The sequence below is a fragment of the Quercus robur genome, chromosome 2 (assembly GCF_932294415.1).
Source record: "Quercus robur chromosome 2, dhQueRobu3.1, whole genome shotgun sequence".
Classification (NCBI taxonomy): domain Eukaryota; kingdom Viridiplantae; phylum Streptophyta; class Magnoliopsida; order Fagales; family Fagaceae; genus Quercus; species Quercus robur.
In genome coordinates, this window is record NC_065535.1 from 67024540 (window position 1) to 67049391 (window position 24852).

At 35.1% G+C, this 24852-nt stretch overlaps 3 protein-coding genes across 5 annotated transcripts; 2 read left to right on the plus strand and 1 right to left on the minus strand.

The window, feature by feature from the left end:
- The first annotated feature begins 3092 nt into the window (after positions 1-3092).
- On the plus strand, positions 3093-4624 carry LOC126714617 (putative fasciclin-like arabinogalactan protein 20). Its single transcript, XM_050414840.1, has one exon. The coding sequence runs from the start codon at positions 3276-3278 to the stop codon at positions 4308-4310; it is 1035 nt and encodes a 344-aa protein (XP_050270797.1). The 5' UTR covers positions 3093-3275; the 3' UTR covers positions 4311-4624.
- A 46-nt stretch (positions 4625-4670) lies between these two features.
- LOC126714616 (uncharacterized) lies at positions 4671-12285 on the minus strand. Of its 3 annotated transcripts, none has more exons than XM_050414837.1 (13): positions 11914-12279; positions 9643-9784; positions 9294-9430; positions 8945-9146; positions 8615-8853; positions 8366-8477; positions 8131-8275; positions 7841-7986; positions 7342-7523; positions 6789-7193; positions 6657-6712; positions 6281-6483; positions 4671-6196 (listed from the first exon to the last, which is right to left on the minus strand). In XM_050414837.1, the coding sequence occupies exons 1-13, from the start codon at positions 12121-12123 to the stop codon at positions 4944-4946; spliced, it is 3432 nt and encodes a 1143-aa protein (XP_050270794.1). In that variant the 5' UTR covers positions 12124-12279; the 3' UTR covers positions 4671-4943. The 3 variants fall into 3 exon arrangements, with proteins under 3 accessions (XP_050270794.1, XP_050270795.1, XP_050270796.1); XM_050414838.1 differs by having other exon boundaries at positions 7342-7514; positions 11914-12277; XM_050414839.1 differs by having other exon boundaries at positions 6061-6231; positions 6349-6483; positions 11914-12285.
- An 11224-nt stretch (positions 12286-23509) lies between these two features.
- Positions 23510-24801, plus strand: LOC126714618 (ribonucleoside-diphosphate reductase small chain). Its single transcript, XM_050414841.1, has one exon. The coding sequence runs from the start codon at positions 23661-23663 to the stop codon at positions 24651-24653; it is 993 nt and encodes a 330-aa protein (XP_050270798.1). The 5' UTR covers positions 23510-23660; the 3' UTR covers positions 24654-24801.
- The last annotated feature ends 51 nt before the right edge of the window (positions 24802-24852 follow it).

Below are 24852 nucleotides of genomic sequence, written 5' to 3' on the forward strand. Positions count from 1 at the left end.
AACCTAGAAATGAAGAAACTTACAAGAATAGGCACGTGTATTACTTCTGATACTTCTTAAAAGTTTCAATTTCTTAAAGAAAAAGACTTAGAGATTTTAGAGATCTGGGAAGCCTTGAAGGTTTGAAAGTTAAGAATTTCTTGAGAGTTTGAAGACTTGTGAAATGAAGAAAAATGATTTCCCTGGGTGTCTTATATAGAAGGCGGAATGAGTGGGAGTTATCCCGCTCAAAGTTCAAGGAGAAATGTCAACCGTAGGATTTGCGTCTCACCGTTGGATGCAGGGAACAAAACGCCGCCGGAGCAATTAATGACACATTGCAGGCTCTAAAGCGTTAGTAACAATTATGGGGTACGCAAAATGGTAATCCCAATCATGTAAACCAAAGAAATGAATGGTTTTAACTCTTAAATATCAAAACCCCACTTTTTGTCCTCGAATAAGAGGGAAAACCAAAGTTTTGAGGGGTTATTGTAGGGATAAGGGTCCAAAAATATATATTGGGCCTTGGCCGAGGACGTAGGTTGGTTTGAGAACGAATAAACAGTGGTGAGAGTGCTAAGCTCAGAGTCCCGTGAGTAAGTTGCAAAATGAAAAGGTTGGAGAAATTGGTCCGAGAAGGAGTATCTCCTCGGATGAACAAAGCACATATCAAATGTATATCCTATTGTTCAAAGGTGACCTTCTAGGAAATTCCACTAATAAGGACATGCATTATAAACATACAAGAGAGATGGAAGCCTAGAAATGTCTAGGGAAAAGCTACTGCCACCACATTAAATGCTTTGTAGCTAACTTTCTGGCTACATTAATGTGAAAAAGATCCCTAAACAGTATTGCCTTGGCTACCCCAACTCACAGAGAGCCTAAAAGGGTGTCCGTTGGGACAAGCACTCAAGTAGTGGTTTAGATGATCAATAAGTGTAGGACCAAGATCGTTCAAAGGGGACTATATAATGTAAGAGATCCTCCATGGAGAAAGGGGAGAGAAATCTAAAAAGAAACATTATAGCAATCAGGAAATAAACTTATAATCATACTTAAGATAAATATACAAGAACTGATCTCCTCGGACCTGTCCGAGGACGATTTTCTTTAGTTGAAATCCATCTATCTTTCTGTTCTTGTCATTTGAATCCACTTTGTTTGCCGTCCAACTTATTTTAACCTAGTTTTTCAACCCACTCTCTACAAATTTATTGTTTTAGGCTTTTTGATCTTGAGCCTATTCATTCTTTGGGTCAGGGATTCAAACTCAGTCCTTACAAAGATCAACTTTAAATGTGGAAATTTATGAAGGTGTGGAAGTTCATAATAAATTTTGAAAGACAAACTTTGAATGTGGAAATTCACAAAATACTTGGTAGATCTTTAAATTTCAAAGGTAAATCACACATTTGGTACCACACCTTCAGTATTAGAGGTGAATTTTGTCGAGAAAAGAAATGCAAAGAGAGAGAGAGAGAGAGAGAGTGATTGACTTTGGGTTTCCATTGATTTTTCTCTTGGTCTCTTCATCCCTCACACGATCTAGGCTTTATGGCAAGAGAAATTTTTGGGTCTAAGATGAAATAATGGATGGAGTTAAATTTTTGCCTAACGTTCTAAGTCACAAAGACATTTTGTGTTCTATTGCAGTTCTTGAGCCAAGTTTGTAAACTTTTACAGAACCCTACTTTTAGATCTTATTTTCTCTTCTTCTTTTTTAAGTATTTTTTTGTTTTGGAAGGAGAGGGACATAAAAGTAAGCAAAAATACATATTTATCCTTGTTTTTAATAGAAGTGGATTATGGAAGACAAACTGATCAAACCTCAGGTCAGCAAAATGACATTTTTCAAACCACGAGTAGGCAAAGTGAATTTGGGCCTAATTATAATTTCATTTTCCTAAAAAACGATACCAAGAAAGAGATTGTGGCCGTGACTTCTTCTTAATGGTGTTGGGAGCTCTACTCCTCAACAGATTGGCTTGTAATCGAAACATGTATATTTGTCACTATCTTTCACTTTCTCCATTTTTCTCTTTTCTATCATCATTTTAGACTCTTTCTCATTTTATTTATCTTAGCTTTGCATTCTCAATTTTCACTTAATTTATTAGTAGTCATTTTTTGCTTTTTAATTTTGTTTATAGAAGGAAATTGTTAAACTTTATGTATTTGCATTTTTTTTTTTTTGGTAATTTTGATATATTCAAGTTATCTTTTTATTACATTTTTTATAATTTAAATTTTTTAATGCCCACCCTAGAAACAATTCCTAGATCAAAGGTGCCCATTAACACAGTCAACAATGGCAGACTCTTCTAGAAGATCTTCTTCCTCCTCTATTAGTGAATCATCTACCACCACTAGATCATCCCTAAACCTATGGCTATAAATCAACCAAGTAGTTCATAAAAAGCTCGAACTTGATTCAATAAAAGCCCGATCATGTTTGTTTTTCTTATAAAAAGTCAAACTTGAGTCTTAATTTTAGGCTTATTTAATAAATGAGTCGTGCCCAAGTTATATATATATATAATTATTTATTTATTTATTAACAAGCTTGTAAACAATATGGCTCAATAAAAAAATAAGTTGAACTTAGGTTGGTTTGAGCTTGGTAATAAGTTTGATATAGGCTTTAACAATAAACTCATAAAGTATCTTACTAAGATTTTAATTAATTGATAATAGCTGGGATCATTTGTCCAAACCAAATGGGTTTGATAATATACTTAATATGGACTTAATAATGTACTTATATTGCATCTCAATCTAATGGTGGAGCTAGAAAATTTTTCTAGACCAAGTTAAATAATTTTTTTTTTGTTGAAAATCTTAGATAAACAAAATTTGTGAATCAGGAAAAATATTTTATTTCATAAATTAACTTTTAACTCAACAAAATTGTATCTTATATTTTTTTCATTGTATTAAAATCATTTATAAATTATAATTGATTATGCACCATTTGTGCTAATTTATGATCAAAACTAAATACCCAAGGTTTTTAGAGGAAAAAAATTGTAATTTAAAAAAAAAAAAAAATCTTATGACTTCTAGATTTTTTTGCAGAACTTGAAATTCTTTCCCGTCATAAACTTTGAAGTTAACTAAATCCTGCAATAACCAACATTTTCTTGTTTGGTCGCAGAAATAACCAAGATCTACACTCTCTACTTCTTTTGTTTTCCCTCCCAAATTTTCTCCTTTGCTTGAAACTTCCAAAACCATTTACTTTGTTCATATTCTTATCAACTTGAAAACACAGAAAAAAGAGAGAACCAAGAATGGAGCTCAAAGAATTACACATGCTGACCTTACTTCTCTTCTCTCTCACCCTCCTTTCTCTCTCCTCTTCCTCCTCCTCCACTCTCACGTATTCTGGAACCTTTTCTAATGCTGCCAAGACCCTTTTGGACTCAGACTCAGACTATCTCTCAATGGCACTAACTCTTGAACTTGTCTCCAATACCCTGAATCTTGATTCACCAACTGCCACCATATTTGCTCCTTCAGACCCTGCCTTTGTCCACTCAGGCCAACTGCCTCTTCTTTTAGTTCAATACCACATCTTGCCAATAAGACTCTCTGCAGAAGCCATGAAGGCTCTTCCTTCTGGCACAAGCATACCAACCCTGTTGCCTAATTGCTCGCTCATTGTTACTGCCTCACATTCTGATGGAAAAGTATTGATTAACAACGTTATGATTGATGTAAAGGCCGTGTACGATGATGGGTCAGTGATTATATATGGAATTGACGAGTTCTTGAATTCATCTTTCCAGATTGCTCCTGATTTGCCAATTCCTGGTCCAACCATACCAACTGAACGTAACAGTTCATCTGAAGTTGAATCTTTTGGTTTGGTTTCGGATATACTAAGGTCCAGAGGTTATTCTATAATGGCTGCATTCCTTGATGCACAACTGGCAGGGCCTAAGGATCAGACAAGTTTAACAATCTTTGCACCGGTTGATGTAGCAATTCAAGAACACGCAAGGAATGTTAGCGATTACATGTTAATTTTTCGGCAGCATGTTGTTCCAAGATTGCTGTCATGGCTGGATTTAATCAAGCTTGAAGATGGAACTGTGTTGCCAACTTTCCTGAAAGGGTTTGAGATCAATGTGACTGTTTCTAGTGATGTTCCTGAGTTTAACGGTGTTCCAGTGATCTTTCAAAATTTGTATCAAAGTCGTGGGCTTGTGGTGCATGGCCTCAATCATTTGCTTACTTTATCAGCAAATCAAGTGTCGCTTGGAGATTCTTCCTCGGATGGAAAAGTTGATCAAAATCCACTCGATCATGGTGATTATCACTGACCAAGAAATGTTTCACTGTCTCTTTTTAGGCATCTTTAGGTTGTTCCTGCAGCATTTCTCATCTTGTGTATTTTCATATCAAGCAGTAGATCTATATTTTCATCTTGGAAGCCATTAAGATCCAACGTATGTTAACACAAATGCAAATAATTTTACTTGGGATTGGATTCCCTAATTTGTCAGAGCATTTAACAATGTAATTGTAAATATAGATAGTTTCCAGACCATGTATATCTTCTTAGATGTATTTTTTTCATAGTCATTTGTTTTGGGAATGAAAAGGAAACAGCAGCTTGAGTTTAAAGCATGCTTTAGTGATTGTTTGATTGGTAACTTGTTTCTGTGTTCAGTAGTTTGGAGGACTTCTAAACATCTCTGCATTTCTATCTTAAACATCTTGTGCCATTTCAAATACATGAATGTTTGGTTTATCTTCTCCTCGATACAATTTCTTCTAGGTTATGTTTGTATGCACACAAAACTGCCTTTTGTATAACAAAAGGTTAGAGGTCAATAAAACAGTAGAAGCTGAGAAACAATATTGAGAGAAACAGAATTCTTCTTTTACCATTCTAAGTTAGAAATCAATCCATGATTTTTAGATTGGAGACTTATGGAGTTTCTGAGGAGGCTTCACCGGTGCTGGATTGCAGCCTTAGCATAGCTGGTACTAGCTTCCCCACCCCTATAATCCCCTGAGAAACTAGCCTTTGCTAATTCCCTTAACTTCTTCATCTCACTCTTGGATTCATATTTGATTTCCTTTAGTTTTTTTCTCTCCCCTGATCTCTGCCCGGTGATGGTGGTTTCTGAAGTTGCGGGACCTTCCATTTGCATGACATTAGGACTTGACAGCCCAGGACTGAGCACAGGGACTACCATTGCAGTCATGGATGTAACCGAGTGAACTGATGGTGTTCTTGTATCTCTTCTTTCAAATTCTGTTTCTGGGCTTATGGGAATCACTGGAGTTAGGCCTGTTGTTGGTTGGGAGGTTGCAGCTATGACTTTTGACCAATGTTGCCTTGGAAGGAAAGGAAGAACAAGGCCTTTTGCAACAAACTTCAATCCAAGCTTGAAAGAGTTCTTATGAGGCTGTGAGAGTCTTAATATTGATTTGATCATACCATACCACTCATTGATAATTTGAACAACAAAGGTAAAGAAAAGGAGAGACAGCATTACAAAACCCAATTTTTTTGCTTCAACTGGGTTTGAGCTTTTGATACTGACACATAGACCAAAGATGCCTACCTCACACAAGAGAGAAACACTTTCCACCACTTGGACTCCACTACTGATGTATGGTTTAAGAGTAAACAGATACATGAACTGTACCAGTGTAATTGTCAATGCAAAAAGGCTTTGGCTTGACTTCCGTGACGAGTAAGCTCCAGATATGATACCCAAACTGACTCTTCTTAAAAGATCAAGGATAATATAGGAGGATTTAGCACAACCTAAGAGCCTCTCTGATAGGGAACTTTTAGTTTCTTCATTGCTGTCGTCTGAGCTGATAGCTCGCATTCTTCCAATCCCTCTGTTGCCACTCTCAGTCCACCTGAGTATGGTGTTTGGGTCATTCTGATTAACAAAGACAAACAATGGAGGACCCTTCCAACTCTCAAAGAGAATTCCAAGGTGCAGGAGGAAAGATGAAGACAGCCCTTCCCTATAAAACCACCTTCCAGTTGTAGGTCTACCTGTAAAGAAGAACCACAGCTTTGTACACCAAGGTTCTTCTATATCTCTATGCTTGACTTCCTTGTACTGAAAAAAACTGCCAGAAAAGATTGCGAATACGAGAAAAAGGCACACTGATAAAATAAAGGCTGCAGGGATAGCTAGCAACAAAGCCCCAATGATGATCCCCCTCGTTGTACCACCTGCAAATATGAGTAGTCTTCAGTTGATCACATGCCTGACAGAAAAGGATTTAAAATTAAGAAGAATAAACTTCAATTTGTTACCTCTTATGATAAATGCTGAAGACTGAGAGATACAAGGTAGCATCAGAATTAGAAGAAAGAGCTCAAACCTGGGTACTGAAAGTATCCCATGACCTGGTATTCCTGTCCTCCATCTTAGGAAAATTAATTTCAGAACATGAATAGTAAGTAAACTACCTCCTCCCACACCAAGCCAGAATAAGTTCATTTCCATATCTTGCCACCTGTCAGGAAAGAACCTCAGCAATATTCCGAACACCTTAAACATCAGCAAGTTATGCTGAAAAATACATTAGCTCTTTTCTGTCTAAGGATATTATAGGTCTAGAGTCTATGCTAGTGGCAATATTCTATAACCAATGCTCAATTCTAAATGTGAAGGTAATTGTGGAGCTACCCTTTATAATTCTTCATTCTCTTGACAATGTTGCTAGCAGAAATTGGTTCTCCTCTCTACAAGACAAATGATTCAAATTTAGGAATCTTATCATTGAAACAAATATGATTACTGTAGATTATAGATATTTACCAAGAAATAGGTGAAATATTCACTGGAATTGAGAGGTAGCCCATAAGGAGTATCTTTCATGCTTATGTTGTGCTGTCCATGGAGCCAGACGGACATGGGGTCAATTTCAATTGGGAATGGTTGTTCATGATGCATATAAAAGGAGTCGGTTAAATTTAAGTCAATTTTCTGGTTTGTTATTTTGTGAGAAGACCATCCTGTAGCCAAGACACTCAAATTCCGTGCAAGCTTCTTTCCAGCCAAATTGACATGGTTCAGCCAGATTGAAGGGCTATTCCTATTCCATGGAAGTTTTTGATGAGGTATGAGCCACTGAAGACCTTTCATTGTTTCTGAATATTCAATTGATTGGTTAACTAAGAGCCAGTCTGAAAGGACAAACACCTGTAGATGTCCAATCATTCCCTGTAATAAAAACTTGCTAAATACATAAACTGAGCCTCAATGGTTGTACAGAGAACATGCGATGAGTAACCACAACATTAGATATGGCAGAAGTTATATGAATGGTTTTTTTTTTTTCTTTTGCAATACTGAATCTGTAGATACTTACATGTAAATTCATTGATGGATCTGGAGAGAAAATAGTAGTACTCCCAGAACCAACAGCACCTATTGCTCCTAGATTTGCAGTGGAAAGTGAAATAATGGCAGCTGCTAGTGCTGTTGCTACTGTTCCCGCAGTCACAAATGAGTGTAGTGCAATGGATATTGGAGGAGTTGAGTCTGCACAATCTTAAAAATCATGTGAGGATAATAAGCCATACAGATAGGCATTAGCTTAATCACTCAAAAACTAATGCTTCTATCTTCCACAGTTTTTTTTTTTTTTTAATTAAAACATCTTGTCATAAGACAAATTTTCAAAGAATTAGCATGAAATGAAATAAAAAGGAAAAATCTTTCACATCTCCCTATTTTGCAATTTTTAGACAGCAACAAGGGTTATTTAACTTGTTAAATTGTTGCCCTACAATAATTATTGTTTACAGTAAGGAAATATTAAGAACTGGAAGAAAATGCATAAGTAAGAGGCAAATATGTTTTCACACATTTTTTCACTTCAAGTTGGTTTGATGCCAAATTTGGATTTCCTGCAATATCATTTACTTTCCCTGCAGGAATGTTAACTGACAACATGTTCTGAGCTTCTGCTAGGACAGTCAATGAGTATAGAGCTCTTGAAAGCTCCTTAAACCTACAACAAACAACATTAAGAACTATGAAATTACTATAGCCCTTCAATCAAGACTTTAGTCATTCTTTTATGTTTATGCAGACAAAATGAATATTAAATTGTATAATGACCTCAGTAGTTCCAAGAGTCACCATATGCACCTGCCTTGTTATTGTGCCCCCGATCACTTTTACCATAGAGGCCTCAAAGCCAAAAACTGGCTTCATAAACTCAACTATCACATTGATGTTGGACTCCTTTGTTATGTTTGGTGAGCTTGTACTTAACACTACACCAGGGTCTGTGGAATCTAACCAAAAAATATAGCAATTAGCAAAATAGTAATGCCACAGAATAGTATTCCAGAACTATTTTGAAGACAAACTTTGGGATGGTGTACCATAAAGGAATGTAATTGAGGCAACAGATGAGACAGGAGTGCCTGTCCTACCAATTATTGAACCGGCTTGTAGTTCAACTGAGATAATTTCAGTTCTTGATATTTTCTTGAGCTACAAAATAAAAATTAAGCAATAAATTCACCACGATTCAATTGATATCAATTTTTTTATCAGATATGACTGGTATTTTGTAAAGAAAGTGCAACTTTGATGTCATTATTATGAAAAAGTTGAAATTTTCTGCTTACTTCAAAAACAAATCGACGGTTCCCATGAATTTTACCATGAATAGGTATCAAGCTACCAGAGTTCACATGTAATGCATTTAGAATCTGTTCTGTTGAATTTATAATGGGAATACTGAAATCAAGGAAAATTGTAATGTCCTCCATTTTGTTAGTGGCAAGCACAGTTCTTGGAACCCCATTAATCACCAACTCATAAGATGGAACAGATGTCCATAAATCCACCAGCACTGGTCTTCTATCTGAGACAACCATTAGACTTAAATGGGGAAGGAGTCAAATTGAAACTTAATCAAGTAACCTGTTGAAGGAAAAGAGTGACTGATGTCTCACCAAAGTGAATGATTATAGTAGAACCATTTGATCGTGTGAAATGGTTTCCTGCCTGATCAGTACAAAAATTATCCGCCATTGTGATCACAATGCGCCCATACATACTCCTTAAGGAGAAAATAATATTGAGTCTGTACTTGATTCCATGTTCCATAATGCGTAGTGAAGGCGCGTGTACTTGGGCAGGACCATTTATTATGACCTAGAAAATATCTTAATATTAAAGCATGAATTTACCAAACTCATATCACCAATAGTAAAAGTCTGATCCTTTTGATCATTTTCTTAAATATCTACCACTGCATATTCATTGATAACACATAAATTTCTAAGCAAGAAACCTACTTACATCACAGTTAGATGAGTTCACACACTTGAAGCCACCCTGTCCAGTGCAAGCTTCACTAAATGTAACATCAATGTATATCTTTTCAGCATTGGTATAATTCTGTTCGCTATGAATTGTTGCAGTTGGTGGTATTGTATCTATTAGATAATCAAGAAATAAAGGAGTAAGGTTCTTTTGGATAATATTTTTCAACATCTGGCCCAATGAGGTTGTCAAGTTGTTTCATGCCCAGCCATCTAAACAAACATTTGAACTTTTGGTTTTGGGGGGGGGGGGGGGGGGGGGGGGGGTGTGGGAAGGGGAGAGAAGAAAGAGGGAAAAAACAGACCAAGGGGGAAGAAGTGCTTACCGATGAACCATGAATAAGCTGATGAGTTTGTCTCTCCATCCCGGGTTGTGACATTGAGAAGAAATTTGTGTTCACGGTTTACAGTTAAGTTTTTCAATACTAAATTATCAGCCAGACAAGGTCTCAGAAATTGTCCATCAATCTGTCCAAAGATACAGTTGTCCCCAATGAGCAAACTACTTAAGTACATGGAGACCTTTATAAGTTTAAGCAAATGATAATCAAATAATACCCTTACACCATTTATTTAAAGGGAATTAAGGCATTTATTTAACGAAAAACCTCTTAGAGAAATGCATTTGGAGGGGAAAAAATAGGATAAATTAATATGTCAATAAGTAAAATGAACAGAAATTGGTGATCAGTGCCTTTTAACTCTCTAAAAGCTATTCTTTCAAAATGCCAAATACAAAGCTACAGGTCCTTGTTTATCTTTTTTAACGGTATAGTTGTGCCCACATTACTACATAAGTTTCTGGTCCTAAATTAGAAATAGCTTTTTGCCTTCTCATACAATGTTTAAGATGATTTAATGGTTTTATATTTGTGACATCATAATTTTTATGAGCTTAGTTAACCAAATATGAGTGGATATAAGATTTTAACAAACTAATTACTTAAACTTAGATATGCACATAAGTAGTGACTTCTCAAAATCAAGCACAAAGAAAAGGGACAGTTATACACTCTGTTCAAATCATCAAAGTCCAAAGATGTCCCAGTAGAGTTTCAAGATCTTTCTGGTTTCACTTCCAATGCAAAGAAAAGTGAAATTTCCTTTGTTGTAGCTGCCAGATCATGTCTATCTTCCATTACAATGAAAGCAGGCCTGTCAGGTGTCTAGGTGTTCCTTTTAAATTGGTGAAATTCTTAGATAAAAAGTGCAAGCCCTAGATAGTCTCATCTAGAATAAATGTCAAGTATCTCTCCTTTGCTGGAAGATTGCAACTTTTGCAGTCAGTCCTGTTCAGTTATACAAGTATACTATACATGCTTGTTTATCCTCCCAAATAGTCATCAAGACATATGATGCAAAATTTTAATCATTTTCTTTAGACGGGAAATGATAAATCAGCTATGGGAGCAAAGGTGGCATGGGAGTTTGTGGCTTTGGCTCCTAAGAAGGAAGGAGGATTAGGATAAAGGAGAGTTGGGGAGTGGAATGCAATGAAGCACTTCTGGAATCTCTTTGCTTTAACTAGCTCATTTTGGGTTAGTTTAGGTGCAGGAATACTTGCTAAAAGGGAGGAGTTTCTGGCTAGTCAAGATTCCCAGTGGTTGCTCTTGGGGATGGAGGAAACTCCTTAAGCTGAGAAGTGAAGGTAAGACATTTCATAAAACATAGGGGAAATAACATATGTTTTTTGCAGGATTACTGGCATCCAGATGGTGTTCTTAATCCTAGATATCTTCATATTATCATTTATGATGCCACCAGCTCTATGAATTCAAAGTTTTCTTCTGTTTTGCAAGACAACCAATCGAGATAGAGACCAGCCAGATCAGATAACTTAGTAAGGGTTCAAAAATCACCTGCCTACAGGTAAAAGTTGAGCTAAAACACTCAGTTCAGTGATTAGTGATTACCATCAAAGTCGGGATTTTTCTTGTAGATCAGCAATCCACAGGCACTCATTTATTTTCTGTGAGAAGTAGCTGTCAACTAGGGATATAATGATGAATTGGACTATAATATAGATATGCTAACTTCTATTCTGAGTGTATACTGCAGAAGCAGCCTAGAAAACAGAGAAAGTCTCTACTTTGAGTGCTCACTGCCTAAAAGGTTGTCAAAACAAGTCATGAAATGGTTCTTGCTAGATGATCCTGAAAGCTGATGAGAAGAGGTAATGAAGTCAAGGTGTAGAGTATCCGAAAGGGAGGAGTGTTCAAGTAACTATTTACAATCTGGTTCTTGCTGCAACCATGTATCATATTTGGCTGCAGAGGAATGCCCAAGTTCATAACAACCACACTAAATCTTAAGAAATAATAAATTGACAAGAAGAGACATTAAGGCTAGAGTTGAGCATTATAGGAAAGTAAAAAACTTGACTAAGAATAGAGTGATATGTGGTAGTTGGGGATTATAATTTTCAGTTTTAAGGGAGGATCAGGACTCCAATAAATGAGTTAGCTGCAAATGTTGTTCTATTTCTTTGTAGCTTTAGTAGCAGCTGACTCCATGTAAACTACTGTATTTTCGACTTTATCTTAATGAATTCTCAGTTACTCAACCAAAAAATTAACACAAAGAAAAGAGAATGATACCTCACAGTAAATGGAACAAGCATTGTTTTTACATGCATTGGAACCATCCAGCCTCTCAACTGAGTACCTAAAAATGGCAGTAGGTAACCTTGACTGAGGTGGGGGTGCACTTCTAAAACGAATGACAACTGTTGACTCAGCTGAGTTTAATACTGCAACCACCATAACTAAAATGCAGGCAAACAGTTGAAGAAACTTCAGCAGCCCCATTTCAGAGATGAGTGCTTCACATTTAAACCAAAAGAACTGGGGAAGAGAAAAATACTATCAACTTGGTACTAAAAGCAATAGTTAAAAGACTTGAGAGAGCAGAATGCCTGTGTCTACATTTAAGTTGAGGAACCACAGAAACGCTCACAGCAACTACCAAAACTATTGTTGTCAGTCTCATTACTGCTTTCTTAAAGAGGCTCACTTGAGTAACCACAAAAATGCTAACAGCAACTACCACTACTATTGTTGCCAGTCTCATTACTGCTCCCTTAAAGAAGGTCACTTTTGGCATCAACTACCATCCTTCAGCCCTAGCTTGTGTCGATGAAAAGTTTATTTAGGTTTTTGCTGAAATTTTTTTACTGAAATTGTATTAAAATATACCTGTACTTTGAAAAAATGAAGAAAAAAAAAGTTTTAAATAACTTCACATAAAAGCTAAAAGTATACTTATATGAATCCAAATTTAATTTATCAATGTGGCTAGTGTCACACACTTTTTCACACACATCGCCACAATTGCCACAACTGTACTATGTGGTAGATTATGGTTAACTATGTGTCACGATCACATCAATACACCATTTGTTCTCACAGCCAATTCGATAAAATATGCGTGAAAATGTCGGAATTAGCATTATTGTTAATTTATTGAGTTTTCCTTTTTGATTTGGGAAGTGTTTGTTACACACGTGTTTTTACAATTTTTGTCCTTTTATTCTCTCTCTAAATCTAGTGCTCCAATATGCTTCATTTGTACATTCATATATGTCTCATCACTCTCATCTGCCTAGGGCGTGTACCTTGCCAAGTGTTGCTTGTAATATTTTGGGGAAAGTTTACTCGATGAATTGATTCAGAATTACTTACCCAAGATTGCTTGTCTGTGAATCTACATGACATGTCCCCGCAAAGATTTATTATTTCTTTATTGTAGATGATGAATGTCCCTGAATGCTTCCCATTTCTAAACTTCTAATGCTATGCATCCTAGGGCAGTGTAAAAAACCTGCTTGAAGCCCAAACCTGCGTGAAGCCCTAACCTGCCTGGCCCGCCTCGACCCACACAGATGAATGGTTTTATTTAGAATAAAATGCATTTTTGGCTTTTCAAGTTTGCAGTTATTTTCATTTTGATCATTTATGTGTCAAAATTTTCGTTTGGATTCTTCATGTTTAGTTCTCAATTTTATATTTCACTCTTTACATTTCAAATTTCAAATTTTCGTGAGGGATTAGACAAAAAACTAAGTCAAACATGAATAGCTATATAGAAAATTATATCAAGCATGAAAGACCAAAATTAAGGGGGTGTTTGGTAGGGATGTTTAAACAACAATTTTTGTTGTTTAAATAACATAACATGTATTTCTACAACATTTTTTCACCTACACGTATTTCCAAAAAACTTAAATAACGTTACTAGAATAACATTACCAAACAGCCCCTAAAATTTTGAAATCTAAAGGAACAAAATTAAAACAACCCCAGATTTCAATGGTCAAAAGTATACTTTAGTCTCTTATTTAGGACCGAGTTGAGGCATGAACCAAGTATTAAAAGTTCAAGATTATTTATTTAAGTTTATTTAAATTTTTTATAAAAAAAATATAAGTCAAACTCAAACCCGTTAACAAACTAGATTGTATATTCAAACTTGTTTCATTTTCATGTCAAACAAGATTATCTTATTATTTTTCCATACATAAAAAACATCACAACTACAAGTTTTATCCTTTGTAGTTTGTACAAATATATGCTAAGAACTAATAAGTACATTATAGTTGAAATTAAATTATTTAGTTAAAAAAACACATTTTTTGTTCCTATATTTTGGCTTTATTTCAACTTGATCCTTAAGCTCTCATGACTTTCATTTTGGTCTATGTTGTCTCTCACTTACGAAAATGATATTTTTAAACTATCAATGTAGTCCATTAGCAACGTAGGTGTTGAATGTAAGTGAGATGATTGTAGAAATCAAAATAATAACAAATTTAAAAATATAAGGACCAAAAAATGTGTTTTTGCCTTCTAAAAAAAAAATGTTTTTTTTGCATATTATTTAAGTTAAAAGTTTTATGTTATAAACTTATAAAAATTAAGTCTTTTTTAAAATTAATATATAATTTTGACTATGAAAGAGACTAGTTATATTATCAATAAATTGTAAATAATAATTTGATATCTCATGAAGTTATTTGTAAACGTAATATGAAGTCTATATAAAAATATTTTTATTCATGTATACATATAAACAAATAATATTATATATACCAAAATAGAATATCATACTTATGAGCTTCTCACGAATAAATTATTATGTTTGAACTTGACTAATTTAATAGCCAACTCTTGGACTTGAGCTTGATTAGTCTATTAATTAAACGAACACAAACCTCTTTCTCCAACCTGAGCTTGAGCTATTTCTGAACAATTCCATTCATTTAAAATGACCCATTAGAATGGTGGATTTTTTTAGAGATGGAGAATGGTGGATTGGTTAATTGGTTTAACGTATAGGTTGATTTTTTATTTTATTTTATTTTTTTTATGAATCCGCTTTTTTATATATATAGTATTGAAAAGCTCTATATGTCATTTTTTTTAGTATTTTGTCAATCTTTTTCTTTCCTTTTTTTTATTTGGGAGACACCAAGAACCCTTTTTTTTTTTTTTTTTTAAATATAAGGGAAATAACACTTTACCGCCCTAAAATGACATATAGGTTGATTTTTTATTTTATTTTTTTTTATGAATCCGCTTTTTTATATATATAGTATTGAAAAGCTCTATATGTCATTTTTTTTAGTATTTTGTCAATCTTTTTCTTTCCTTTTTTTATTTGGGAGACACCAAGAACCCTTTTTTTTTTTCTTTTTTCTTTTTTTAAATATAAGGGAAATAACACTTTACCGCCCTAAACTATACCTTAGATTACACTTAGCACCCTAAACTTTTCAAATATACATTTTCCACCCAAAATTATGACTCTTATTACTTTGCACTTCAACGTTAAATTTGCCGTTAACTTGAATGTAAATTCAATGTTTAGGGTGTAAAGTGTAATTAAGAATATAGTTTAGGGTGGTAAAGTATAGTTTCTTCTTTGCTTTTAAAGGATTTAGAAGATGGGCAGTTGGGTCTTTTCACGTGATGTCATAATTTTCCATCTAATCTAACAACAAACTTAACATCGGGGTGCAAAGTGTAACAATGGTCATAGTTTAGGATGTAAAATGTGCATTCGAAAAGTTTAGGGTGCAAAGTGTAATCTATAGTATAGTTTAAGGTGGTAAAAGTGTAATTCACCCAAAAATCTAAGATAGAAATCCTACTAGTATAGTTTAAGGTGATAAAAGTGTAATTCACCTAAAAATCTAAGATAGAAATATTACTCTAGATTAATTTAAGTGTGTCTCTCTCTCAAAAAAAAAGTTTAATTTAAGTGTATATGTGTAAGGCTTCCGCCTAGAGACTTAACCCTAGGGCTATCCATACTCGCTCGTGACTTGTAAAACCCATCCGATCCGGAGCCACTTGAACCGAAACTGTCCGACCCGAGGAGAAAGGCGGTTAGCGGTGAGTCTCAGAGATTCAAAACCGATGCCAACAAGTCGGGTGGCGGATCTCCTTCTCCAAAACCCGAGCCACTCGATTCGACCGGCTAAAGACTAGATCTACCTTCAATCTGGCAAAAACATACATTGATTTTCGCACAGATCCAATGAAAATCTTGTGGTTTTTGGTCAGATCTCCTCGTTTTCACTCACATACGATTTATTGAGTTTTGCTCACATATGACACAGATCTGGTGAGTTTTTCTCAAATCCAATGAAAATCTGGTAATTTTTTGCTAAGATCCAGTGGGTTTTCCTCAAATCCAACAAAGATCTGGTGTTATTTTGCTTAAATCTGGCGAAGATCCGGCTAAAAAAACATGTAGTTGCCGCTGATTTAAACCTCCGGCAGCATCTTTTCAGCTTTGACCGACCCGACTATTGACCAATCGAGTCCAATTTGACTTGACTTGTGGGTTTTTGCGGTCAGCGGCGGGTCTTCTCATCAGAAACCCGATGTCATCGGGTTGGTTGCGGGTTGGGCATAAACCCGACCCGGACCGACCCGTGGACACCCCTACTTAACCCTAACACTTGCTTCTCCTCCACTCCACGATAACTTATAATTGTAAAGTAATCATTGCACCAATAGTGCACGGTAGTAAAGACACCAAGAACTATTTGAAGGAGTGCTCATTAATATGTCCGCAAACAAAAAAGTTTTATTTTATGGCCCAATTAAAGAATGTTCAATCTATGCAAATGTGTTTTGTCAACCCATTCGATCTACTTGGTTGAAATTGCCGGTATTTTCATTCAACTCATTGGTTGTAGAGGTTGGTGGGTCGTGGCGGTTTGAATTTTTTAACCGATCAAGGACAATTTGGTCGAAAATTTTAACCTTAACCCACCCAACCGGCCAACCGTACCTGTTCATACTTCATAGTCCTAATGCATCCATAGTTTTTTCCTCCTTCAGGTTATTACCATCCTTTTGGAGGAGAATATAAAATAATGAATTTTTATTCAGTTGATCTCAGAATAGTTGTTGTTGTTATTGTAATCATTCCATGTATTCTATGATTTAAGAGTTTTATGAGAATGAATAGACCCCTTATATTTTATTTGTTTGCATTTTAAATTAATTAAGATAGTGTAATTTCTCATCTATTAAGGAGCCGGTTTCATAAATAAATAAAAATTCTTTCTCTTTATCCATGTGCAATTCTTTTATTATTATTATTATATATAAAAAAAATAAAAAAAAAATAAAAAACCACTAACGCCTAAGCATGAAAGACTCAATAACCTAAAATTGACTCAATAATTATTGATCAATAACCTAAGACTCAATAACGGCGTAAAAGTGTAAGACTCTTAGGGGCCGTTTGATAATGTTGTTTTAATAACGTTGTTTAAGTTTTTGAAAATATGTGTGAGTGAAAAAGTGTTGTAGAAAAACGTATTATGCTATTTAAACAACAAAAACTTTTGTTTAAACATCCCTACTAAACACCCCCTTACTTTTTCTCATTTAATTGTCAAATTACATTTTAATATTAAAATGATCCTAACACCTAGGGCATTACTAATAGCTTTTTCATATTTTTGTGCTATTTGGACAGTAAATAGTAACATTTAGATTATGTTTGGTAATAATTTTTGTTTTCTATTTTTAAAAACTTGTTTTTGAGAATATAAAGGAAAAAAAAATTCTTATATTTTTGAAATCAAAAATATATTTGGTTAGTTAAAATTTAAAAAAAAAAAAAAGTTTTTTGAAGAAAAAAAATAGAAAATACTAAAATATGTTGTTACTAGGATTTGAAATTTAATGCTAACTCATTAAATGAAACAGACTCATTAAATTAAAGGTCTGTTTGGATAGAACTTATTTTGCTGAAACTGAAAACTGAAAACTGAAAACACTGTAGCAAAATAATTTTTAAATGTGTAAATAGTACCGTGGAACCCATTTTTAATGAAAAAGTTGATAAAAAGTGGAGTTTGTGGGACCCGTGAACAGTATATAAATCACTGTTTATGGCTGAAAAGTCAACAATATGCGGCTGGAAAAAAAAAAAAAAAAAAAGGAAAACGCGGACGCAGACGTGAGATTTGCTATCCAAACATACACTAAATGTGTATTTTCATTGACTTTTGGAAATTAGAAACTGAAAACAGTCTTTTGCATATTTTCAATTTACTTTATAAATTGAGTTTTGAGAACAGTTTTGGTTTTCTGTCCATTTTGAGTTGCCAAACAAGTTTTTTAGTTTCAAAAATAGAAATTTGTTTTTGAAAACATAAAATAAGGGAAAAAAAAAAGTTACCAAACATACTCTTAACTTTTACCTACCTACTTTTTCAAATACATCTTCCAACAGATTCTCTATCTTTTCTCTATCTCATTTAAATATTATTTCCTCTTTCATTATTTATTTTTTTTAACAACTATATTTTTCAATGAGAAGTGTTACGTCCACAATATTTTCACAACAAAATTTATGTGGAAAGTTGTTACTAATTCTAATTTGAACCCACCACTGAAATTATTTTTTTACTCACCAATATTAACTAATAACAATCTGTTACTTAAAATTTATTGTGAAAATATTGTGATAGCATTTCTCATTTAGGATTTTTTTATTCTTTATATTATTTTTCCTTTCTTTCATTTCACTTTCATCCATACGTTTCATTTCTTTTTTTCTTGTTTTTCTCCTCCACACACATGTCCATTATCTCTATTCCCCCTTCTTTTATTTTCTTTTTCTCCCTCATTCAAGAACATTCCAGTGAGCTCTCATTCTCTCTTTTTTTCTCCAGCTCTCTTTTTTTTTTTTTTTTTTTACTTGATTCCAGAACATTCACTAGCTCTTTCTGCGATAAGAAAAGAAAGAAAAGAGGTATAGAGAGATGGGTCATTGTGCCATCGCTCATCTTCATCCCTAACGCAATCCAGATGGGTCAAATGGCTTCTGTCTTTTTTTTTTTTTTTTTTTTTTTTTTTTTTTTTTTTGCTTTTATTGTTATGATTTGATTAATTTTAAAATTGTTTTTGAGTTTGTATTATGATAATTTGATTATGCTTGAGTTTAGAGATGTTTGAGAGAAAGATTGTTGTGCCTGTAGCCGTTGTGTTTGTAGTTGTGAGAGGAGAGAGATTTTTTTTTTCTTTTTAATTGAGATGTATGAATTTTTTAAGTAGAAAAATTTATTTGGAGTTGCTATCATGTTCTCTATATCTAGAGAATCATTGTAGCAACTTCAAAAAATATTTGAAAAAGTTTTGCATTTAGAGAATCTGTTGGAGTGTGAATAGTGGGGTTTTCTCTCCAAAAAATAGATATAGCTAATCTATTGGAGATGAGATGCTCTTAACTCTCTTGAGGGGACCATGCTAGTAGGTACCTCAGTCATTACCCATTGGGAAGTCCTTTCATTATTTATAGGAGCTCCGTCAAAACTGTTTGCTCTTTCAATTTGAACTTTGAAGTTCAGGACGACAACAAATAACTCCCGCCACAAGTTACAATTTTACAAGGTATACAAAATTAGACATGATTGGCACTTGGCAAAGCTTCCCTCTCAAGCTTGCTCCCCAAAATTTTTATAATTCAAACTTTGTTCATTCGGTTCAATCTGAAATCTGAATATTTTCCTCCAGCATTTGGCATAGGTTCCAAATCTTGTAATATACCAGTCAATTGAAACTTAAATCTTGTAATAGGTTACAAGTCTTTTTGGCATAGGTTACAAGTCTTTTTGTTTTTTGAAACTTAAATCTTGTAATATATCATTCAATTGAAATTGGAATACAACAGAGAGAGAGAGAGAGAGAGAGAGAGAGAGAGAGAGAGAGAGAGAGAGAGAGAGAGAGAGAGAGAGAGAGAGAGAGAGAGAGAAGCAATACAACAGTCAAGACACGGCAATTAAGCTAAATCTAACTGCAGCAACTGTGTCCCCATAGGGGGGTTGACACCCTTCCAAACATGGGAAGCTCGACAATGTCTAGCATATTCTGTAGTCCCTTTTCAGATGCTGAAAGCAGCAGCCAGCAAATAAGCTCACACATATTTTTGTAAATCATGAACTCTTTAAAACTCAAATTAAATTATTATAACAGTATAATATTTTAACTGTTTAAAAAAAAAAAAAAACACTTTGTGTCCATTTGGAATAGTTTATCTGCTTTTTGTTGAAAGTGTGTTAAAATATATTTGTATCATAAAAAAATTTGAAAAAGTGAAAAAAAAAAGAAAAAAGTAAGGTTTTAAAAAGTTGTACATAAAAACTAAAAACTAAAAGCTAAAAGCTAAAAGTTGAAACTGATGCCAGACAGACTCTTTATAACATTCACTATTAAAATGAGGAATGCCATTTATCATTTTTACTACTTGGCACAAACACTTGAATATCACAATTTTTGACCAAAATTATATTGAATATGATTAGAAGTTGTAATTCATGTTGGCGGCTGGTGGGTAGTGTTTTGTCATGTCAGAGTAGAGATATTAGATTATAGGGGTTGACACAAACAACCAGTTTAATAATTGGGTAAAAAATCCTCAATCATAACAGGAATGGTTTGTTGGAAAGTTATATGCATCTCATACATATCAAGTATGATTTACTTATTGTAGAAGTAGAAATTTTCATCCAATTACAAATTGGCACAACATACTACTAAGTCCATGTAATGTAGCCAATTACAAAGTGTCACGTACTAATTAGTGGTTCCTACTGGGGGGATCAAAGGGAATAAACCTAGATGAGTCCAAAGAGGTCCAATAGGATAATAATGGAAAATTAAGGAAGGAGCCCAGTCCAAGTATTACAGGCTTAAATATAAGGGATTCAACCTAAATGAGACTTGTCTAAGAAGGATTCTCATAAAAGATTTTTGGAACACTTGTACAAGGAAGATTTATCCCACGAACCTTGACCAAGGAGCAAGGTAAGCTCGAAAATATGATCAGAGTATAGTGAATTTGCAGGTTATCAGTAGGAAACTATCTTGTCAAAGGAACAATAAATTCCAAGATGAAGGGGAAGGAAGCTTCCTGAGAAAGTGACTGTTTCACCCATATTTTATGCACTTCATCAACTAGCCATGTCGTATTTATGACTGAATGACACTTCTGAATATTGTTTAGTCAGCCTGCTGCGCACTCATCCAAGCCTCAAAAGGAGGGGAGATGGGGGATGGGACAAGTATCCTACCACTAAGTACATTTACCTTCCAAGTGGGTGGCTAAGATAGTTGCAATCTCCATATAAATAGAAAAAGACCCTTCATGTATAGGGGATCCAAAAATATTGAATCTAAGAATAGGATTGTAAGAGAATTGTAAACGTCCTATTTGAAGCTGTATTCTTCAATTGCTTGTGTTCCTCCTCTGTTTGATCGAGGAAAGTTTATAAGAAAGAAACAGTTTCTCTTTTGTACTCTTTCACTTTGCCTCTCAATTACTTTTTTATTTGAGTTTTTCTTTTCAAGTCTTAGCTTTCTAGCCCATCTATACAAATTAGTTATTACGGTTTATGCCCCATTAGTCCACAAATTAAAGGTTTTTGCCCTGCACATCTACCATATTTATTTAGAGAATAATGTAAATATTCCAAGCGTCACTGAATAGAAATTATAAATGTGGGGGCCAATTAATTAGGGAATACTATTAAGACAGTGTTAACTGGGCCTATGGCCCGATCCGAGGAAGTCCAGATAAGATTATAAGGAGAACAGAATGAAGAGAGGAGTAGAGACAATATGAGATAGATCCAACAAGCGTCCGAGGATAAAAGCCCTCTCGGCAACATGTCTCCAAGGTCAATCTGAGTGCCATATCATCACAGACTTACTTTAGAGTTACATCATCACTAAGAGTTAGACGTCGGACAAGGGATAAGAAAGGAGAAGGACAACAAATATCTCCAAAAAGCTGCTATCTCCGCATTAAATGACTCCCAACCAACTCTCTGACCACATTAATATGGAAGTGACGCCTGAACAGTGATTGAGCAGCCTTACAACTACTAGTTGATGGTTCTGGGAAGTGCTAGATGGGACAAAAAGGAATTCTCCGAATCTAACCTACACGTGTGTGGTAGGGACAACACTAAGGTTGGAATATATAACATGGAAAGGTGTGCCAAAAGGGGAGGGATTGGAACTCTTATACAATTTGATTATTCAAAAAAACCATATGATCCAAACTACTTGGGCTATTCCGAGGATAAATTTTCTAATTTGACCTGCGTCTTACAGTCTGAAACCACTAAATTTAATCGTTTTTCTTCTGGGATAGATCTAGTTCTTCCATTCACGCTCTACAAATTTATTTTCTGGGCCGCTTGGGTTTGAGCTCAATCCTGTTTTGGGACCAATTCAATTTCAATCCTTACAATAAAGAGATTTTTTTTTTTTTGAGAGAATAAATTATAAAGAATATCTAAGAGTTAATCACACATTGACACACATTGATATTTAATTGAAAATGGAAAAAGAAGTCTAATAAATACTACTATATGTTATTTTAAATTAAAACAATTTGGTTAATCAAATAATGTCACGTGTTCCTTGGAGAACAAGATATAAAGTTCCTCAATTTAAATGATGACACGTATCGCTGTTCATAGCAAATCATATATCATCACACATATTCAAGACTCCTATAAATAAAGACTTAACTCAATCTTGTAGGAGCACGTTTTAAAAGTCTTGAAGCTCTTCCTACAAGTTACGATTACAAATTTACATCATAATTGAATAATCTTAAATTCTCAATTCCATTCAAGATGAAAAAAATATCGTATACAAAATGATAATCAAGTTCAAGCTTCATCATCATCAATCAAATTCAACATTTATAGACTTAAAAGAAAAAAATAACATTAATATGAACATTCCATTGATCATATAATCGTTTGATATCTTGGCCATTTGGCCGTTGTTGTTTTATTTTCTTTACACTTTATTCATGTTGCACATACGCATAGCACGTGCCATTCACTGTTAGTCTGTGCCTGGACACACGCAAATGAGCTTATGGCGTATGAATATGTGCTTGCATCGTGTGCACTGCATACACATAGATATAGTAGTAATATCTTCTAAAAAAAAAAAAAAAAAATAGTAGTAATTTTTATCATTTTCCCTTTTTACTTTTTATAGTCTAACAAGAGACAACTCATATCTTTTCACATCTGGCGAAACCGTTATCAATATGTACCCTCAGCCTCAGTCCCACATCGGCTTGATTGATTGGCACCTGACTCAATAAATTGTACACAATCAATCAATCACCATTAACAAAATTACACTGTTGGGGGCCCGACCCATTAATGTGAATCCAAATCCAATAAAGGAAGTAAAAATTTGAATCCAGCACACGTTATTTTTAGGAGCCAAGGTAAAAAGTAAAAACCGTGTGCTCCTTTTTCCTTGCAATCCAGTTCAATTTCAAAACACATACCAAAAATAGAGAATATTCCAAGTTCAAAATGGCGCCAAACAAAAACTCCCGCTAATATACAAATTGTTTAATTTTCCCACAAAGCTTCCCTCGCAAGCTTCACTACAAAAATAAAATAAAATTAAAAATTAACCTTTCCTTTAATGTTTGAAAACTTCCCAAAAAAGCCCTTCAATACACTCAAATATTACACAAAGGCCCGCTATCTCCAAGCGCAATTCCAACCAAATCCAAGGATATTCGTAAAATAAAACAAATCGCACTCAGACCAACCATAACGGATATGGACAATGTGGGAAATTCCCAAAATACCCTTGGGTTCATTCTCGCGCAAGCTTCTCACCCCCAAAATGAAATTTCAAATCCCCGCGCAAACTCTCTCACTCCAACCCTTATATAATTCCACCCAAACACTGACAATTCTCAGCACCCAAAATCACAAAAACAAAACCCTAATTCCCAAATTTCTTTCAAATTTCAAATTTCAAATACCAATATGCCTTCGATTCCCGAAGAGCCATTGCTAGCTCCGAACCCGGATCGGTTCTGCATGTTTCCGATTCAGTACCCGGAGATATGGGAGATGTACAAGAAGGCCGAGGCCTCGTTCTGGACCGCCGAGGAGGTCGATCTCTCCGGCGACGTACGTCACTGGGAAAACCTAACCGACGACGAGAGGCACTTCATCACTCACGTGCTCGCCTTCTTCGCCGCCTCCGACGGCATCGTTTTGGAGAATCTAGCGGGGAGGTTCATGAAGGAGGTCCAGGTTTCGGAGGCTCGCGCTTTCTATGGCTTCCAGATTGCGATCGAGAATATCCACTCCGAAATGTACAGTCTCTTGCTCGAGACCTATATCAAGGACTCGGCCGAGAAGAACCGGCTGTTCCACGCGATGGAGACCGTTCCTTGCGTGGCGAAGAAGGCCGAGTGGGCTCTGCGGTGGATCGACGGCGGAGAATCGTTCGCGGAGAGGCTCATCGCCTTTGCTTGCGTCGAAGGCATTTTCTTCTCCGGAAGCTTCTGCGCGATATTTTGGCTAAAAAAGCGCGGGTTAATGCCCGGGTTAACTTTCTCCAACGAGTTGATCTCGCGAGACGAAGGTCTCCACTGCGATTTCGCGTGCCTGCTCTACACTCTCTTGCGCAAGAAGCTGAGCGAGGAGCGCGTGAAGGCTATCGTCCGCGACGCGGTGGATATAGAGAGGGAGTTTGTGTGCGACGCGCTACCCTGCGCGTTGGTTGGGATGAACGGCGACCTGATGAGCCAGTACATCGAGTTTGTGGCGGATAGGCTTTTGGGCGCGTTGGGGTGTGGCAAAATCTACAATGTTCAGAACCCATTTGATTGGATGGAGCTGATTTCGTTGCAAGGAAAGACCAATTTCTTTGAGAAGAGAGTTGGGGAGTACCAGAAGGCTTCTGTGATGTCAAGTTTGAATGCAAATGGTGGTGACACCCATGTGTTCAAGTTGGATGAGGATTTCTGATTTGGTGCCTAATTATGTACTTAATATTTAATATTTGTGTTTCTATTTTTTTAGTTTTTAGTTTTAAAGTGCTTTTTATATTTTTAATTTTAGTTTCTTTGTTTGTTCAATTTCTTGTTTAGAAATGATAAAAAGAAAATTTCGTTCACTTTTGATGTGTATGTTAATGTGTCATCCAATTTTTTTTTTTTTTAAATTG

Bases quoted from the DNA above. Each gene is read 5' to 3' on its own strand.
- LOC126714617 (XM_050414840.1), top strand. From the start codon at position 3,276: ATGGAGCTCAAAGAATTACACATGCTGACCTTACTTCTCTTCTCTCTC.
- LOC126714616 (XM_050414837.1), bottom strand. From the start codon at position 12,123: ATGGGGCTGCTGAAGTTTCTTCAACTGTTTGCCTGCATTTTAGTTATG. The intron at 9,431-9,642 runs GTAAGCACTTCT...ATTATCTAATAG, and splicing joins AGCTTATTCATGGTTCATCG to ATACAATACCACCAACTGCA. The intron at 7,194-7,341 runs GTAAGTATCTAC...TTTTTATTACAG, and splicing joins ATCCATCAATGAATTTACAT to GGAATGATTGGACATCTACA.
- LOC126714618 (XM_050414841.1), top strand. From the start codon at position 23,661: ATGCCTTCGATTCCCGAAGAGCCATTGCTAGCTCCGAACCCGGATCGG.